Source organism: Oncorhynchus mykiss, chromosome 28 (genome assembly GCF_013265735.2).
Source record: "Oncorhynchus mykiss isolate Arlee chromosome 28, USDA_OmykA_1.1, whole genome shotgun sequence".
NCBI classification, from domain to species: Eukaryota; Metazoa; Chordata; class Actinopteri; order Salmoniformes; family Salmonidae; genus Oncorhynchus; species Oncorhynchus mykiss.
In genome coordinates this window covers 7,898,438-7,914,419 of record NC_048592.1, presented here as the reverse complement: position 1 = coordinate 7,914,419, position 15,982 = coordinate 7,898,438, and the positions used below count along the sequence as shown (strand labels likewise).

At 45.6% G+C, this 15,982-nt stretch overlaps 2 protein-coding genes across 5 annotated transcripts in view; both read left to right on the top strand.

The window, feature by feature from the left end:
- The window catches only part of LOC110508438 (receptor-type tyrosine-protein phosphatase S), a 96,327-nt gene that overhangs the window by 65,799 nt on the left and 14,546 nt on the right, over nt 1-15,982 (top strand). For 2 of the 4 annotated variants that reach the window (XM_036965956.1, XM_036965958.1), the window contains 10 exons: nt 8,026-8,120; nt 8,312-8,565; nt 8,670-8,757; nt 8,916-9,131; nt 9,404-9,561; nt 9,954-9,968; nt 10,248-10,360; nt 14,270-14,367; nt 14,652-14,787; nt 15,670-15,845. In XM_036965956.1, coding sequence (XP_036821851.1) covers nt 8,026-8,120; nt 8,312-8,565; nt 8,670-8,757; nt 8,916-9,131; nt 9,404-9,561; nt 9,954-9,968; nt 10,248-10,360; nt 14,270-14,367; nt 14,652-14,787; nt 15,670-15,845 — 1,349 coding nt within the window. The remainder of the gene's footprint in view (nt 1-8,025; nt 8,121-8,311; nt 8,566-8,669; nt 8,758-8,915; nt 9,132-9,403; nt 9,562-9,953; nt 9,969-10,247; nt 10,361-14,269; nt 14,368-14,651; nt 14,788-15,669; nt 15,846-15,982) is intronic. The other 2 variants (XM_036965959.1, XM_036965957.1) reach the window with 1 other exon arrangement.
- On the top strand, nt 4,665-8,019 carry LOC110508437 (receptor-type tyrosine-protein phosphatase S). Its single transcript, XM_021588957.2, has 4 exons — nt 4,665-5,144; nt 5,471-5,497; nt 5,790-5,907; nt 6,091-8,019. Exons 3-4 carry the CDS (start codon nt 5,793-5,795, stop codon nt 6,789-6,791), a joined length of 816 nt encoding a protein of 271 aa, XP_021444632.2. The 5' UTR covers nt 4,665-5,144; nt 5,471-5,497; nt 5,790-5,792; the 3' UTR covers nt 6,792-8,019.

Genomic DNA, 15,982 nt, shown 5'->3' with positions numbered 1-15,982 from the left:
TTAACTGCTGAACTCTATACAGTATCTGTGTCGTTCCACCAATAGACTGACTTTTAGGAAGTGGAATTTGGTAAGAATATATATTTATTTCACCAAATGTTTACATTCTGTCATAAAGAGCACGTTGAAGTTCATCAATCAGTCAATCAAAGGTTATTTATAAAGCCCTTTTTTACATCAGCCCGATATCACAATGTGCTGTACAGAAACCCAGCCTAAAACCCCCAACAGCAAGCAACGCAGATGTAGAAAAAACAGTTGAAATGAATCCTCCCTATCGTTTAATAATTCGAAAGCAGATCATTCAATCAACATTCCTACTAGTCCCAGCCTAGGGGGCATGTTTTAATGAGCTTGGATCCCAGGAAAACAATGAATTTCTAAGTTGGGTCCCAGGCTGAAAAGGTATAAGAACCCTTGACCTGCAGTATAGCTCTGTCCTTATCCAGCCCCACTAAGCTAGTCATAAATAATTGTGCTGCCATTGGTCAGAGCAGACAAGTGAAAGCCTTTCATCCGGTATCAGTTGCATATCCTCCTGGGCGGTAATTAAGTTGTCCACTCTGCATGGATACCCCCTGCCTTCTCCTTTATCTTATTACCTAGCTAACATTATTAATTTCTTTCTTCCGCCATAATGACTTTGTCTTCCGTGTTGGAGCCTTTGTTTCTCTGTTTAGCTGAGTCATGTTTGTTTGTCTTTAGAGGCCTTCTCTTTTAATTTAGTTTTGTATTATTTTCCCTTATAGTTGAGTTTTCCTTGGTTTAGTTTCAATTCCTTTTTCCACCATTTTCTTATATTCTTGTTTTGCTTGGTGTTTTCAACCTCTCTCTGTCACTGTCTCTTTGCTTTCTCTTTCTTCGCTGCGTTCCTTTACTCCCCTGCCCCTGCAAATTTCCTCTTCCTGCCCCTCGTCCAATCAGAGCCATCGGCTGCGCCCCTAGGCGTGTCCTGTGACAGCCCCAGGTCCACCTCCCTGAGGGTAAGTTGGAAACCACCACCCACTGAGACCCAAAATGGCGTGCTGACTGGCTATGAGCTGCGCTACCAGCAAATGGTGTCTGGGGCCAGGGTCGAAGGTCAGGGTCCGGAGGTGAAGGGGCCTCCCATCCCCCCAGAGCAGGGGCAAGTGGTGTTGGAGGGGCTAGAAAAGTGGACCTGGTATCGTGTTATCCTGGCAGCTTTCACTACTGAGGGGTCCGGACCGGAGAGCCCGGCACTGCTCTGCCGCACGGACGACGACGGTGAGTGTGTGTGTGTGTGTGTGTGTGTGTGTGTGTGTGTACATTGATCAACTGATCAATGTATTGATAGAGTAATTATATGTTGTGTGTAGATGATGGCGCTGGAGGAGATGGCAGCCGTTTTACGATCACCTAACCAATTGTGCTTTTGTGTGTGTTTTTTCGTGTTATTTGTAACTTATTTTGTACATAATGTTTCTGCCACTGCGTCATATGACCTAAAAGATCTTCTAGATATCAGGACAGCGATTACTCACCCCATACTGGAGGAATACTTTTTCTTTAACAAGTCGGACGGGAAGGATTTCCTTCAGACGCCCGACAAGGCCCTCATCCCTATCATTCGCTGGAGAAAGAGACGGAGGTAATCGAGGACAAAGGTCTGGGTGCCTTGTAAAGAACCGACGGATAATCTCCCTTCACAATCAACAGAAAATAAAATAGACAAACTACGATTACGTATATCCTACCAACAGGACATTAAAAACTGTAATATCTTATGTTTCACAGAGTCGTGGCTGAACGACGACATGAATAACATACAGCTGGCGGGTTTTAAGCTTTTTGGCAGGATAGAACAACGGCCTCTGATAACCGGTGGCGGTCTATGTGTATTTGAAAACAACAGCTGGTGCACGAAATCTAAGGAAGTCTCGAGGTTTTGCTCGCCTGAGGTAGAGTATCTCATGATAAGCTGTATTTACCGTGAGAGTTTTCATGTATATTCTTCGTAGCTGTCTATTTACCACCAGAAACCGATACTGGCACTAAGACCGCACTCAATGAGCTGTATACAGGCATAATCCTCCTGATTCCTGCGTACAAGCAAAAACACCAGGAAGCACCAGTAACTTGGTCAATAAGAAAGTGGTCAGATGAAGCCGATGCTAAGCTACAGTACTGTTTTGCTAGCACAGACTGGAATATGTTCCAGGATTCTTCCGATGGCATTGAGGAGTACACCACATCAGTCACTGGCTTCATCAATGAGTGCGTCGATGACGTCGTCCCCACAGTGACCGTACATACCAAGGATTACAGGCAACATTTGCACTGAGCTACAGGGTAGAGCTGCCGCTTTCAAGGAGTGGAACTCTAACCCGGAACCTTATAAGAAATCCCGCTATGCCCTCAGACAAACCATCAAACAGGCAAATCGTCAATACACTACTGAGATTGAATCGTACTACACAGGCTCTGACGCTCGTCGGATGTGGCAGGGCTTGCAAACTATTACAGGCTACAAGGGGTAGCACAGCTGCGAGCTGCCCAGTGACACAAGCATACCAGATAAGCGAAATTACTTCTATTCTCGCTTCAAGGCAAGTAACACTGAAACTTGCATGAGACCATCAGCTGTTCCGGATGACTGTGTAATCACGCTCTCCATAGCCAATGTGAGTAAGACCTTTAAACAGGTCAACATTCAAAAGACCGCAGGGCCAGATGGTTACCAGGATGTGTACTCCGAGCATGCGCTGACCAACTGGCAAGTGTCTTCACTGATATTTTCAACCTGTCCCTGACTGAGTCTGTAATACCAAAATGTTTCAACAGACCACCATAGTCCCTGTGCCCACGAACACTAAGGCAACCTGCCTAAATGACTACCGACCCGTAGCACTCACGTCTGTAATCATGAAGTGCTTTGAAAGACTGGTCATGGCTCACATCCACACCATTATACCAGAAACCCTGGACTCACTCTAATTTGCATACCGCCCCAAGAGATCCATAGATGATGCAATCTCTATTGCACTCAATACTGCCCTTTCCCACCTGGACAAAAGGAACACCTATGTGAGAATACTATTCATTGACTACAGCTCAGCGTTCAACACCATAGTGCCCTCAAAGCTCATCACCAAGCTAAGGACCCTGGTACTAAACACCTCCCTCTGCAACTGGATCCTGGACTTCCTGATGGGCCGCCCCCAGGTGGTAAGGGTAAGTAACAACACATTTGCCACGCTGATCCTCAACACGGGGGCCCCTCAGGGGTACGTGCTTAGTCCTCTCCTGTACTCCCTGCAACCCATGATTGCGTGGCCAAGCACGACTCCAACACCATCATTAAGTCCGCCGACAACACAACGGTGGTAGGCCTGATCACCGACAATGAAGAGACAGCCTATAGGGAGGAGATCACACTGACAGTGTGGTGCCGCGACAACCACCTCTCCCTCAATGTGATCAAGAAAAAATATGTGATTGTGGACTACAGGGAAAGGAGGGCCGAACACGCCCCCATTCTCATCGACAGTACTGTAGTAGAGCAGGTCGAGAGCTTCAAGTTCCTTGCCGTCCACATCACCAACAAACTATCATGGTCCAAACACACCAAGACAGTCATAAAGAGGGCATGACAACGTCTATTCCAACTCAGGAGACTGAAAAGATCCTCAAAATGTTCGACAGCTGCAGCTGCAGTCCCCTAACTGTTTGCACCACCGCTCGGCATCTGACCACAAGGCACTACAGAGGGTAGTACGTACGGCGCAGTACATCACTGGGCCAAGCTTCCTGACATCCAGAACCCATATACCAGGCGGTGTCAGAGGAAGGCCCTGAAAATTGTCAAAGACTCCAGTCACCCAAGTCATAGACTGTTCTCTCTGCTACCACATGGCAAGTGGTACCAAGTCTGGGTCCAAAAGGCTTCTTAACAGCTTCTACCCCCAAGCCATAAGACTCCTGAACAGCTACTTAAAGGGTTACCCAGACCCCTCTTTTACCCTGCTGCTGCTCTCTGTTTATTATGTATGCATAGTCACTACCGTACACTACCGTTCAAAAGTTTGGGTTCACTTAGAAATGTCCTTGTTTTTGAAAGAAAAGCACATTTTGTTGGTCCATTAAAATAACATAATATTGATCAGAAATACAGTGTAGACATTGTTAATGTTGTAAATGACTATTGTAGCTGGAAATGGCAGATTTTTTTATGGAATATCTACATAGGCGTACAAAGCCCAATTATCAGCAACCATCACTCCTGTGTTCCAATGGCACATTGTGTTAGCTAATCCAAGTTTATCATTTTAAAAGGCTAATTGATCATTAGAGAACCATTTTGCAATTATGTTAGCACAGCTAAAAACTGTCCTGATTATTAAAGAAGCAATAAAACTGGCCTTCTTTAGACTAGTTGAGTATCTGGAGCATCAGCATTTGTGGGTTCGATTACAGGATCAAAATGGCTAGAAACAAAGACCTTTCTTCTGAAACTCGTCAGTCTATTCTTGTTCTGAGAAATTTAGGCTATTCCATGCGAGAAATTGCCAAGAAACTGAAGAACTCGTACAACGCTGTGTACTACACCCTAAAACAGAAAAGCCCAAACTGGCCCTAACCAGAATAGAAAGAGGAGTGGGAGGCCCCGGTGCACAACTGAGCAAGAGGACAAGTACATTAGAGTGTCTAGTTTGAGAAACAGACTCACAAGTCCTCAACTGGCAGCTTCATTAAATAGTACCCTCAAAACACCAGTCTCAACGTCAACAGTGAAGAGGAGACTCGGGGATTCTGGCCTTCAAGTCACTTTTACTTTATATTTTTTACTTATGTGTTTTTTTCTACCTAACACTTGTTTTTCTTAGAACTTTTTAAAGCATTGTTGGTTAAGGGCTTTTAAGTAAGCATTTCACTCTAAGGTTGTATTCGGCGCATGTGACAAATACAATTGGATTTGTGTGTGTTCCTCAGTCCCGGGTGCGGCCCCTCGGCAGGTGGAGGTCCAGCCCTTCAACTCCACGGCCCTCAGGGTCACCTGGCGATCTGTGTTGGCAAGGCAACGCCAAGGCCAGATCCGTGGTTACCAGGTGCACTATGCTCACGTGGAGAGCGGCTCATCACGCACCCTTCCCCGGATCAAAGACCTGCTATTGGACGACAGCCAGGTGATGTCATCACTAATCTTACTATTACTATCTTTAAAATATTTAATTGGAGTATCTTCGCAACAGTGAAGTGCACACTTAAAAGGATAACGTACACCTTTGCCAGCTGTCACACCTCTGCAGATCACGTCAGGTTTGTAGCGCTAAAGTGAAGCAAATTGTTCGCCTTACATTTATCTCACTTTGAGACTTTGTAGTTAAAATGACTTCCCCCTACGCTCTTATTTCCTCCTCCTATATCTAATCTCCTCTCTTGACTCATTCACTCCTCTCTCTCTCTCTCTTCCCTCTCTTTCTCTCCCCTCCGCGTCTTCCCGTGGGATCAGTTTGTGGAGGATGACTTTACTGAATACGTGAGTATGGCTCATTCTGTCAGTATTAAACTGAACCTTATGTGGTATGTTGCATAAGGAAGTTATGAAACCCTCATTAGGAGATGCCTTGTATCTGAGAGACAGCCAGTTTGTAACATGTCTCTATGTGAAAGTAATAGGGCAGAGTAAGTTCATGCTCATTGATGTTTTAGTGGAGATAGGACAAGAAGAAAGGAAGGGGTAGGCAGGAACGGAGACGGGAGGGAAGAAGAGAGAGAGAGGTTTTATAGAGGTTTAGCTGAAAAGTGTGTGTGTGTGTGTTACCCTGTAGGAGATGATTGTGGGGGGTCTTAAGCCAGAGACCTCTTACTCTGTGTCTGTGGCTGCTTACACCACTAAAGGGGACGGAACACACAGTAAAGCCAGGGTGGTGCAGACACTGGGGATTGGTGAGCATCACACACACACTCAAAAAAGGATGAGATCACTTAAAAATGCACACACCCATAATACACACACAATACACCCAGGCTACAATAGCATATTACACATATTATACAGTATATTCATGTATTAAACGTACAATGCCTAACTGACATGTTTGTGCCTGTCCTTCCTGCTCTTGTCTGCAGTGCCTGGTGCCCCCTCCCTGTCAGTGCGTCCGGGATCTGAGTCCTCCGTGGTGGTGAGATGGGGGCCCCCTTCAAGGGGGTCAGACTCAGGTTCAGGTGCCAAAGGGTCTGAAATTCAGATCCAGGGTTACCGGCTACAGTTTGGGCTGAAGAATGCCACTCCGGACACTATAGTGGAGTTTTCGTCCAGGGAGCGAATGTACACGCTCACAGACGTAATTCCAGGTTTGACCTATGTCGTTACTCTTTCTGCCAAAAGCCGGTCGGGGTATGGAGATGAGTCGTGGGAGGAACTCGAGATGCCCGAGTACCCACCCAGGGGGTACCCCCAAATCTTGGAATCCATTAATGCCACCTGCTGTTCACTCCAGTTCTCCTGGCTACCCCCTGTGCCAAGCGAGCGAAACGGCGTGATCACTGAATACACAGTAGCTTACCGGGAAGAGGGGGGTCTTGACCCTATGGGCATTGACCCTCTCGGTCCTCCTCGCCAGATCACGCTCCCAGCCAGTGAGTCCAGCTACACCATCCTGGGCCTGAATCACAGCACTGGGTACGAGGTGCAGATGTGTGCTCACACCAGCGTAGGTCCCGGCCCCTTCAGTCCCCCGCTGCTGTATCGCACAATGACTTTCGAGACAGGTAGGGCTGGCCTGGGGCCTGTGCACAGGGCTCAGGAGAAACCCCCTTATTCACTCTAAGCACTGGTCTAGAGTCATAGTTGTCTGCCTTAATCTGAACCTTGAATATCATAGTCCAAAATGCAAAGCTGACTCTGGGCCAGTTCTAAGGAGTGACTTTCATCCACAGAGTGGTTGAAAACTACAAAGTCCACTGGAAAATCCCAGTCTCCTCCAACCACCCACACCCACCACCTCCTCCCTCACCTACCCCTCACCTCCAAGGAAAATGGACTGAATGCCACAGGAATGAATGTATGGAGAACACTCTCACACACCCACAGGTAAAAGTCAGCAGAAAAGCCGGGTTGGTTGTGAACTGTGAGGTAAGTGTTGAGTCTTGGCTCATTGGCTGAACGAGGCTTTAGTTTAGACACATGGTTGGTATCTAAAGGTAAGCTTTTACATCAGTCAATCCCTCACCTCCTTTTGGATTGACTGAACCTATTCCAACCTTTGTTGACATGTCGTTGGTGTGTTTTTTAACCCTAACACTCCCAGCAGGCACTAAACCACTAAACACACACATTCTTCAGTTCTGTTTCTCACCCTCCACTCCTCATTCTGATCAATCAATCCACCTCTTCACCTCCTCCTCCTCCAAACCTTCATCTATCGTTCCCACTAACTTGAATTCAGATCAGTCTAAAGACATGCTTCTACCCCGTCACTCACACAGACACCCACTCACAGGTCTACAGGGTGGAAACGGAGGAGTGGAGAGGTTGATTGGCACAGGGCAGTCTAGATTGACCCTGCCTTGACTGTGTCTATATGTATCTTACAGGAGAATGATGTACGTCTAACCTCCCCTCATTCCCTTCACAGCGACCCCATAACCCTTTGAGAATATAGTTATTTCGAAGTTACATATTCTGTGTGTTCTGTTCCGGGAAATCTACCAGAGCGAGTTAGGCTAGAATGAGATAAAGTAGGATTAGGCAGATGATGTCATAGTAAAGAGGAAGTACAGTGCACACAGGAGCCAACGGTTCTTATCTCTTCTATTCTTCAATTCTATTCACTCTTAGTTGGTACCCAGTGCCCATATACATACTTCCTAAAGAATGTTGAGATGTATGACATCACTGTCGTGTCCTTCTTCATCTTATTTTAGGAATTGGGATCCTTTGTTATAGAACCTACTAGAATGGGTTGGTAGCCTCTCCACAAAGGGTTGTGGACCGTTGAGACATGTGAATAGGGCGGACTACACCTCAACTGATCATTTGTCTGTTCTCCATCTTCCAATCAGATGTCCCGAGGAACTTCTCAGTGAACCTGGCGACCAAGACGAGTGTTCTGCTGACCTGGGAGTTCCCCGACAGCCCCTACCCATACCACTTTACTGTGAGTGTGTGCGCGTGTGTGCGCGCGTGTGCATGCATGCATAAACATCTGTTTGTGTGTGTGTGTGTGTCTGTGTGCATGTGTGCGTAAACACAATTGTGCGTGCATGAGTGTGTATGTCGCTGCGTGTGTATATAACGTATGTACAGTATGATCTTAGCCGTAAAATACCCCTATCCCATTCCTCCCAGGTGGAGTATAATCATCAGAAGATGGAGGTGGATGCCAGGCTGAGGAAAGCAGTGATCCCCAACCTGCAGCCCGATACCGACTATGACTTCAAGATCACCTCCCCCGAGGGCAACATGGGCCGGCTGAGGCACCGCATCCTAGCCAAGACGTCTCCACTAATCGGCATCCGTCGTCCGGAGATAGACCACACCCGGGACACGGAGACCACCATCACCATCATTCTGCCTTCACTGGAGAACCGCAGCCCTGTCAAGTAAAGGCCTACCTGGATTTCTATCTATATCTAACTGATTTTAATGGTGTTTAGAATTTGCAATATTTTCTGATGTCCTGTGTGTTGGTTGTGTCTCCCTCTAGGAACATTTATGTGGTGGTAGTTCCACTGAGGAGGGCAAGGGGGGTCATCAGGCATCTCAAGAGCCCAGACGAGATGGACCTGGAGGAGGTGAGAGCTATGGCAACCCATTTGGGAACACATGACATGGCTGGTCCTCTCTCTGAGAACCTTTGCTCTTTTAGATTTGGTTTCTTAATGTTTACATAAAAAAATAAAAAAAACGTATCAATAACATCCATCTCTCTTTCTCTTCCTCTCCTTCCCAGTTGTTGGACATCAGTCAAAGACAGAGGGACTCTAGACAGCAAAAACAGGTTGACCTGCGTCGAGCCTACATCACTGCCCGCTTCACCCCTGATACCCTGCCAGCCTTCTTCACTTTGGGGGACCAGCTGGACTACGGAGGCTTTGAGAACCGCGCTCTAGAACCGGGACAGGAGTACGTGTTCTTCATCCTGGCAGAACTCAACGGCACCACAGGGGTACGGGGAAATCCAATGAGGATTTTTTTGGTTTGTTTTGTTTTTGTGTGATTGCATATAGGTATTGTAGGACAGTGTGTATCTCTCTCACATAGTCACGTCTTCTCCCTCATTCTCAAAAGACAAGCTACTTTGGCATGGCCATGAACAACACTGTTAAGGCAATGAAATATACAGTACATCACTCGACGAATGGAGAATGAAAAGGCAATAATGTTCATTTCCCCTCGTGCGATATGTATTCCTCAATGTGCTCTGTTTGTGTATTGTAGAAGATGTACGGGGCCAGCCCCTACACAGACCCAGTGATAGCCCCCGACTCAGACCCCCAGCCCCTGGACGCAGGGGACGGTCTGATCTGGGTGGTGGGACCCGTCCTGGCCGTGGTCTTCATCATCTGCATCGTCATCGCCATCCTGCTCTACAAGAAGTGAGTGAGACCCGGGGAGGGAGCACTGAACTTACACAGGGGTTGTATATCTAACAAGTATAACACACTCAAATCAGCTTGCTTGCTTTGCTATAACCAGCAAACATGACAATATGCTATTCGTCTCTAACATTCTAACGCGCTATACCTCGCTAACACATACGGTATGGTTCTATCACATGGCAGCCATTGAAATGTGTCTGTTTCAACTTACACAGTATACTGGCATATTAACAGGCATAGAAACAAGGGACAAGATTGTAAGGGCAGCTAGACTGACCCAGCCAAAGAGATATGTCATCCTTAGTAACCCAGCCATCAAGCTTTTGAATACAAATGTATCACATTCCTCTTTTCATTATTCACTCCCTCGCTCGCTCCTGTTTCGGAAGCAGCAAGCCAGACAGGTGAGTGTCGGCCATACTAATTACTTGGTATATTGTGTTGGTGACATATTTAGATCTCTAAGGACAAATGATACAGTGTCAATTCAAATGCCTAATTGGCAGTGCAGCAATTTATAGAAATAATACAGTCTAAAGTATTTAAAACTTGTGTTCATTGAACCAATATATTGTGGTGAATACTGTTAGGTCAGTCATGACCTCTAACGCCTCTACTCTCTCTGGTCTGTCTCTTGTCTGGTGATTGTCCTGTTGTGTTCCGTCTCCCTGGTCCCTGAGCAGTAAGAGGAAGGACTCTGAGCCAGGCACCAAGAGCCTTCTGGGTAACGCTGAGATGATGGCCCACCACCCCACAGACCCCGTCGAGATGAGACGCATCAACTTCCAGACCCCTGGTATGCACAGACAAACGCATGCACACATGCACACACACACACACACACACACACACACACACACATTTTTCGATAGCACATTTGTTCTTGATAAAAGAAAGAAAAGTTGCTGAATTTATATGGTGGGAGGAACTGCAATAAAGAACAAAGTGCATTTCAAGTGTAGAAAGTTACCACAGAAAACACACCACACAGGGTCAGGTTTTATAACCCTCTGAAGCTTCCACCAGGGTTTCATTTCCTTCTGAGATCAAAATGGCTGTCCTCCAGGTTAGTACAGTTAAGATGAGTCATCGTCCGTGAGTCATACCTGTGCAACGGGCGGCACGGCACTCTGCCCAAACACTGTAACCGTCTCAGTGTCTGCCCGACCGCCCACAGTCCCACCTGGCAGGCGCTAGATAGCCATGCCAGAGAGGACAGAGGTGTCACCACTGTCAGAACTGAAAAACACTTACATGACCTATTTGTTCTTGAAAAGATGAAAGGTGAGAGTTAAAGTTATTTTTAGCTAATAGAATTATATTTCTGTCTAGAATGCGTGGTGTAGATCTTCCGCTTTTCCTAGCGTGGCCAGACAAGGCAGACCCACTCCGCCTCCACACCCTCTGTGAGTCCCACCTCCAGCTGCTCTGGTGTTAAATCCCCCAGGCTACGCCTCCGCCACTTCCTGTTACCCTCTGTACTACGAGATACTGCTTCCCCCTCACAGAAGGAACTTAGATGAGAATGAGGAGGATGTTATTGTGTAAAATATACAGTATATTGTATAATTAGGTTATTTGTGGCAATATTAACATTATTCATGCCACACAGGTGTTGTTCAATGTAATTCATCTGTTTGATATTTGCTTTAACAGATTGTTTTCTTACAATTAGGCCTATAGTTTGCAACACTGCTCATGGTGCATGATGATATTGAATGATATTGTATAGCACTCTCCCCTACATCTGACAGTGTTTTACATTGTATGGGGGCTAACACTCGACCTCCACACCATTACCACCCACTGTGTGCGTGGAGATACTCAGGGTGCCGTTCGGCCTAATTAACACTCTGTCTTTTTTTTTTCTTTTTTTTTTCTCTGAATCATCGCTTGCGCTCCTAATCGCTCAGAAAAGTAATTTCCATATCAAAGGAAAACATTTCCAAACCAACCGAATCGCAGACTTTGTATCTTTTAAGTGGATTAATATTGATTCTCCATTGTGCTATTCGTGTAATATGCATTTTTTTTTTTTACTCTGTAATTGTATTTTGCCATCTAACAAAGAACCTGTAATTAATCTTGTGCAATGACAGAGTGGTGTGTGTAGGTGTACTCTATGCAGTCTTGTCACTGGTAGACTTACCATTATGCAGAGGAGGCAACTGCCTCGGGCCTCACATAACCAAGAGGCTTCATAATAATACATTTAAACATCCCCATCAAAGTCTTTCTGGTTATCACAGAGATATCAGCGTCTGCGGTGGAAGGTGGCCCAGATTTAGCGGTGTTTGTCAGACCAGGAGACATCCCAGAAATTGATCTTCTCACAGAAAAATCTGTACGGTTTTGGGCTACACACTAATATGAACCTTCTATGGAAAGATGAGACTCACGAACATGATGGCGTTCTTGGTTTTGCTCTACAACCGTCATCTGAAGGTAACATGGTACTGGGCCAAAACATTTATGTGAAGTCAATAGGGCATTTCCATGTAAAAGGTATACGGGTAATTCCACTGTCATTTTTTTGTTGTTTTTTTGACAGAAACTTCAAAAAACATACTTCCTACATACATCTAGCGAGATGCAATAGCATTTCTTTAGTAAAAAGACAGGTGCTGCTGCTGGTTAAAATACTGCCATGTATTATGGCATGACATACTCTTTTTGGCCAGACAGCATCAGATAAATGTTGTACATGTGGTAAGACAGAGTGGTGCTGTTTCGCTAGCTCGGATGTTTTCTCCGGTGAGAGAGGTTCAGCCACTTGCTAATTTAAGGCAGTTGGCGGGTGCACAGAGCACTGTTTGGATGAATGTGCGAAGGTAACCTACTTTTTGAAGTGATCGTTTTTAATAATCAGATGAAAATGTTGTGTTCTGGTTGTGTTCATGGCACATTAAAAGGGCATATATTTTTACAGTTAAATTGCATATACAGTGGGGAGAACAAGTATTTGATAACCTGCAAAATCAGCAGTGTTTCCTACTTACAAAGCATGTAGAGGTCTGTAATTTTTATCATAGGTATACTTCAACTGTGAGAGACGGAATCTAAAACAAAAATCCAGAAAATCACATTGTATGATTTTTAAGTAATTAATTTGCATTTTATTGCATAACTTAATATTTGGTACAGTTCTTGACCAGGTTTGCACACACTGCAGTAGGGATTTTTGCCCACTCCTCCATACAGACCTTCTCCAGATCCTTCAGGTTTAGGGGCTGTCCCTGGGCAATACAGACTTTCAGCTCTCTCCAAAGATTTTCTATTGGGTTCAGGTCTGGAGAATGGCTAGGCCACTCCAGGACCTGGAGATGCTTCTTACGGAGCCACTCCTTAGTTGCCCTGGCTGTGTGTTTCGGGTCGTTGTCATGCTGGAAGACCCAGCCACGACCCATCTTCAATGCTCTTACTGAGGGAAGGAGGTTGTTGGCCAAGATCTCGCGATACATGGCCCCATCCATCCTCCCCTCAATACGGTACAGTCGTCCTGTCCCCTTTGCAGAAAAGCATCCCCAAAGAATGATGTTTCCACCTCCATGCTTCACGGTTGGGATGGTGTTCTTGGGGTTGTACTCATCCTTCTTCTTCCTCCAAACACGGCGAGTGGAGTTTAGACCAAAAAGCTCTATTTTGTCTCACCAGGCCACATGACCTTCTCCCATTCCTCCCCTGGATCATCCAGATGGTCATTGGCAAACTTCAGACGGGCCTGGACATGCGCTGGCTTGAGCAGGGGGACCTTGCGTGCGCTGCAGGATTTTAATCCATGACGGCGTAGTGTGTTACTAATGGTTTTCTTTGAGACTGTGGTCCCAGCACTCTTCAGGTCATTGACCAGGTCCTACCGTGTACTTCTGGGCTGATCCCTCACCTTCCTCATGATCATTGATGCCCCACAAGGTGAGATCTTGCGTGGAGCCCCAGACCGAGGGTGATTGACCATCATCTTGAACTTCTTACATTTTCTAATAATTGCCAAGCTCACCAAGCTGCTTGCCTATTGTCCTGTAGCCTATCCCAGCCTTGGCAGGTCTACAATTTAACCCTGATGTACTTACACAGCTCTCTGGTCTTGGCCATTGTGGAGAGGTTGGAGTCTGTTTGATTGAGTGTGTGGACAGGTGTCTTTTATACAGGTAACGAGTTCAAACAGGTGCAGTTAATACAGGTAATGAGTGGAGAACAGGAGGGCTTCTTAAAGAAAAACTAACAGGTCTGTGAGAGCCGGAATTCTTACTGGTTGGTAGGTGATCAAATACTCATGTCATGCAATAAAATGCTAATGAATTACTTAAAAATCATACAATGTGATTTTATGGATGTTTGTTTTAGATTCCGTCTCTCACAGTTGAAGTGTACCTATGATAAAAATCACAGACCTCTACATGCTTTGTAAGTAGGAAAACCTGCAAAATTGGCAGTGTATCAAATACTTGTTCTCCCCACTGTATTTACTATAAAAGGGGGGGGGGGGGGCTTTAGACTGGCCTCTGCTTAGGGCCTCCAAATCACTGAGTCTGCCCCTCAGTCTTGTGTAAGCTTCCAAGGCTAATGCCTATGCAGGATTGAGCTTAACTCAGTCTTGAGTCGCACTGACAAACTGGGTTCGAAACCCGCTAAGTCACACAGAGAGCCCTCATAATGGCCCTTGACGTCTGACCTCCTACATTTAACCCTTGTCCCTGTCCTGTAGGTATGATGAGCCACCCTCCTATCCCCATCACAGAGCTGGCTGAACACACAGAGCTGCTCAAGGCCAACGACAACCTGCGTCTGTCTCAGGAGTACGAGGTGAGAGATGCAGCATGGAGGAACGGATGAACATCACTCTTACATACAATACTATACAGTACCTAGGGATAGGGTTATTCCTCAAAGTGTACCAATTGCCTCTTGCAAACTAAGATGGTATCCTATCCTATACTCCTTGATCTTCATCATAGCATTTTCATAAATTCTACTTAATCGGTGCTCTCAATTAGATTTTAGATGCCATCAACTATAAATTAGGAGAAAAAAATGCAACCGATGTGGAAATCCTGTAACTCTTCATCTCTGTTTCCTGGTCTCTCCAGTCCATTGACCCTGGTCAGCAGTTTACCTGGGAGCACTCCAACCTGGAGGTGAACAAGCCCAAGAACCGCTATGCTAACGTCATCGCCTACGATCACACTCGCGTTGTCCTCGCTCCAATAGAGGGTTCAAGTCCAGGTACATGCACCCCAAAAAGCTGAGTGGGCACAAAGTATGTGAGGATGGCTGGGGGGGGGGGGGGGGGGGGGGGGTAAGGGGTATGGTAAGTTGGATAATTTTTCATTATGCTTCATTCCATATAAAAATATGTTTATTTTTCTGCCTATCTAAGCATACCTCTTGAGCTGTCTGTATACTCCAAACTGGTGGTTATTTTTTTTAACTAAATACTGTATGCTTCTCTGGATCTTTGCTCAAATCTGGGTAAAGGATTGAAAGGAATGGATTGAAAGAAATGTCTTATTTAGTACATTTTGCTTTTCTAAATTCTGCCAACCTTGCCAGCAGGCATGCCAGCAAGATATTTAGATAAGCTAGCTACTCTAACTTGATTGATAGTCTGAAATTACTTCTTGGTAGCTAGTTATGAGCTTAGATGATTGGGCTAAAGCCAACTTCATAAATTTGCTAGGTGGCTAGTAGTATTACAGAGAAACAGAAACAAAACATTGTAACCCAAAAATTATACAATTATTTCAAAAAAATATATTTCAAAAAAATTATACAGGACTCATCTGAGGGGGCATGTGCCCCTGTGCCCCTTATGGGCATGACGCCTCTGGGTACAGTGTACAGCTTTAGAGATGATGGCCTCACTCGTAAGACATGAAATCATTGTAAATTATGAATAACATGTCTGATATTGTTTGATAGATAAAAATCTGATTGATAAATCGACATCTGATTGATAAATCGACATCTGTTCCCAGATACGAACAGACCCAGGTACATGGACAGACCCAGAAAAAGCATAGTCCTTGACTAAAAGGAATAGAAATTGAAGTGAATAGAAATCTCAACAGCTCTCCTCTCTCCCTCATTCACCCTCTCCATATTCAGGTATCCTGGGTAGTGACTACATCAATGCTAACTACATTGACGGCTACAGGAAGCAGAATGCCTACATTGCCACACAGGGCCCGCTGGCGGAGACGTTTGGGGACTTCTGGAGGATGGTGTGGGAACAGAGAGCAGCCTCCGTGGTCATGATGACTCGCCTGGAAGAGAAGTCACGGGTGAGAGGGGGAGGGACAGGGCAACACTCATCCAATCGCTTAGAGAATAAGGGTTCTTTGTTTGTCCCCATAGGAGAACTCTTTTTGGTACCAGGTAGCACCTTCTTTTCAAAGAGTGTACTGTAGGGCAACACTCA

What these genes read in the sequence shown, in the direction of transcription:
- LOC110508437 (XM_021588957.2), top strand. Translation starts at nt 5,793, where the DNA reads ATGATTGTGGGGGGTCTTAAGCCAGAGACCTCTTACTCTGTGTCTGTG. An exon ending in GGTGCAGACACTGGGGATTG is followed by an intron (nt 5,908 to 6,090) that starts GTGAGCATCACA and finishes TCTTGTCTGCAG; the next exon opens with TGCCTGGTGCCCCCTCCCTG.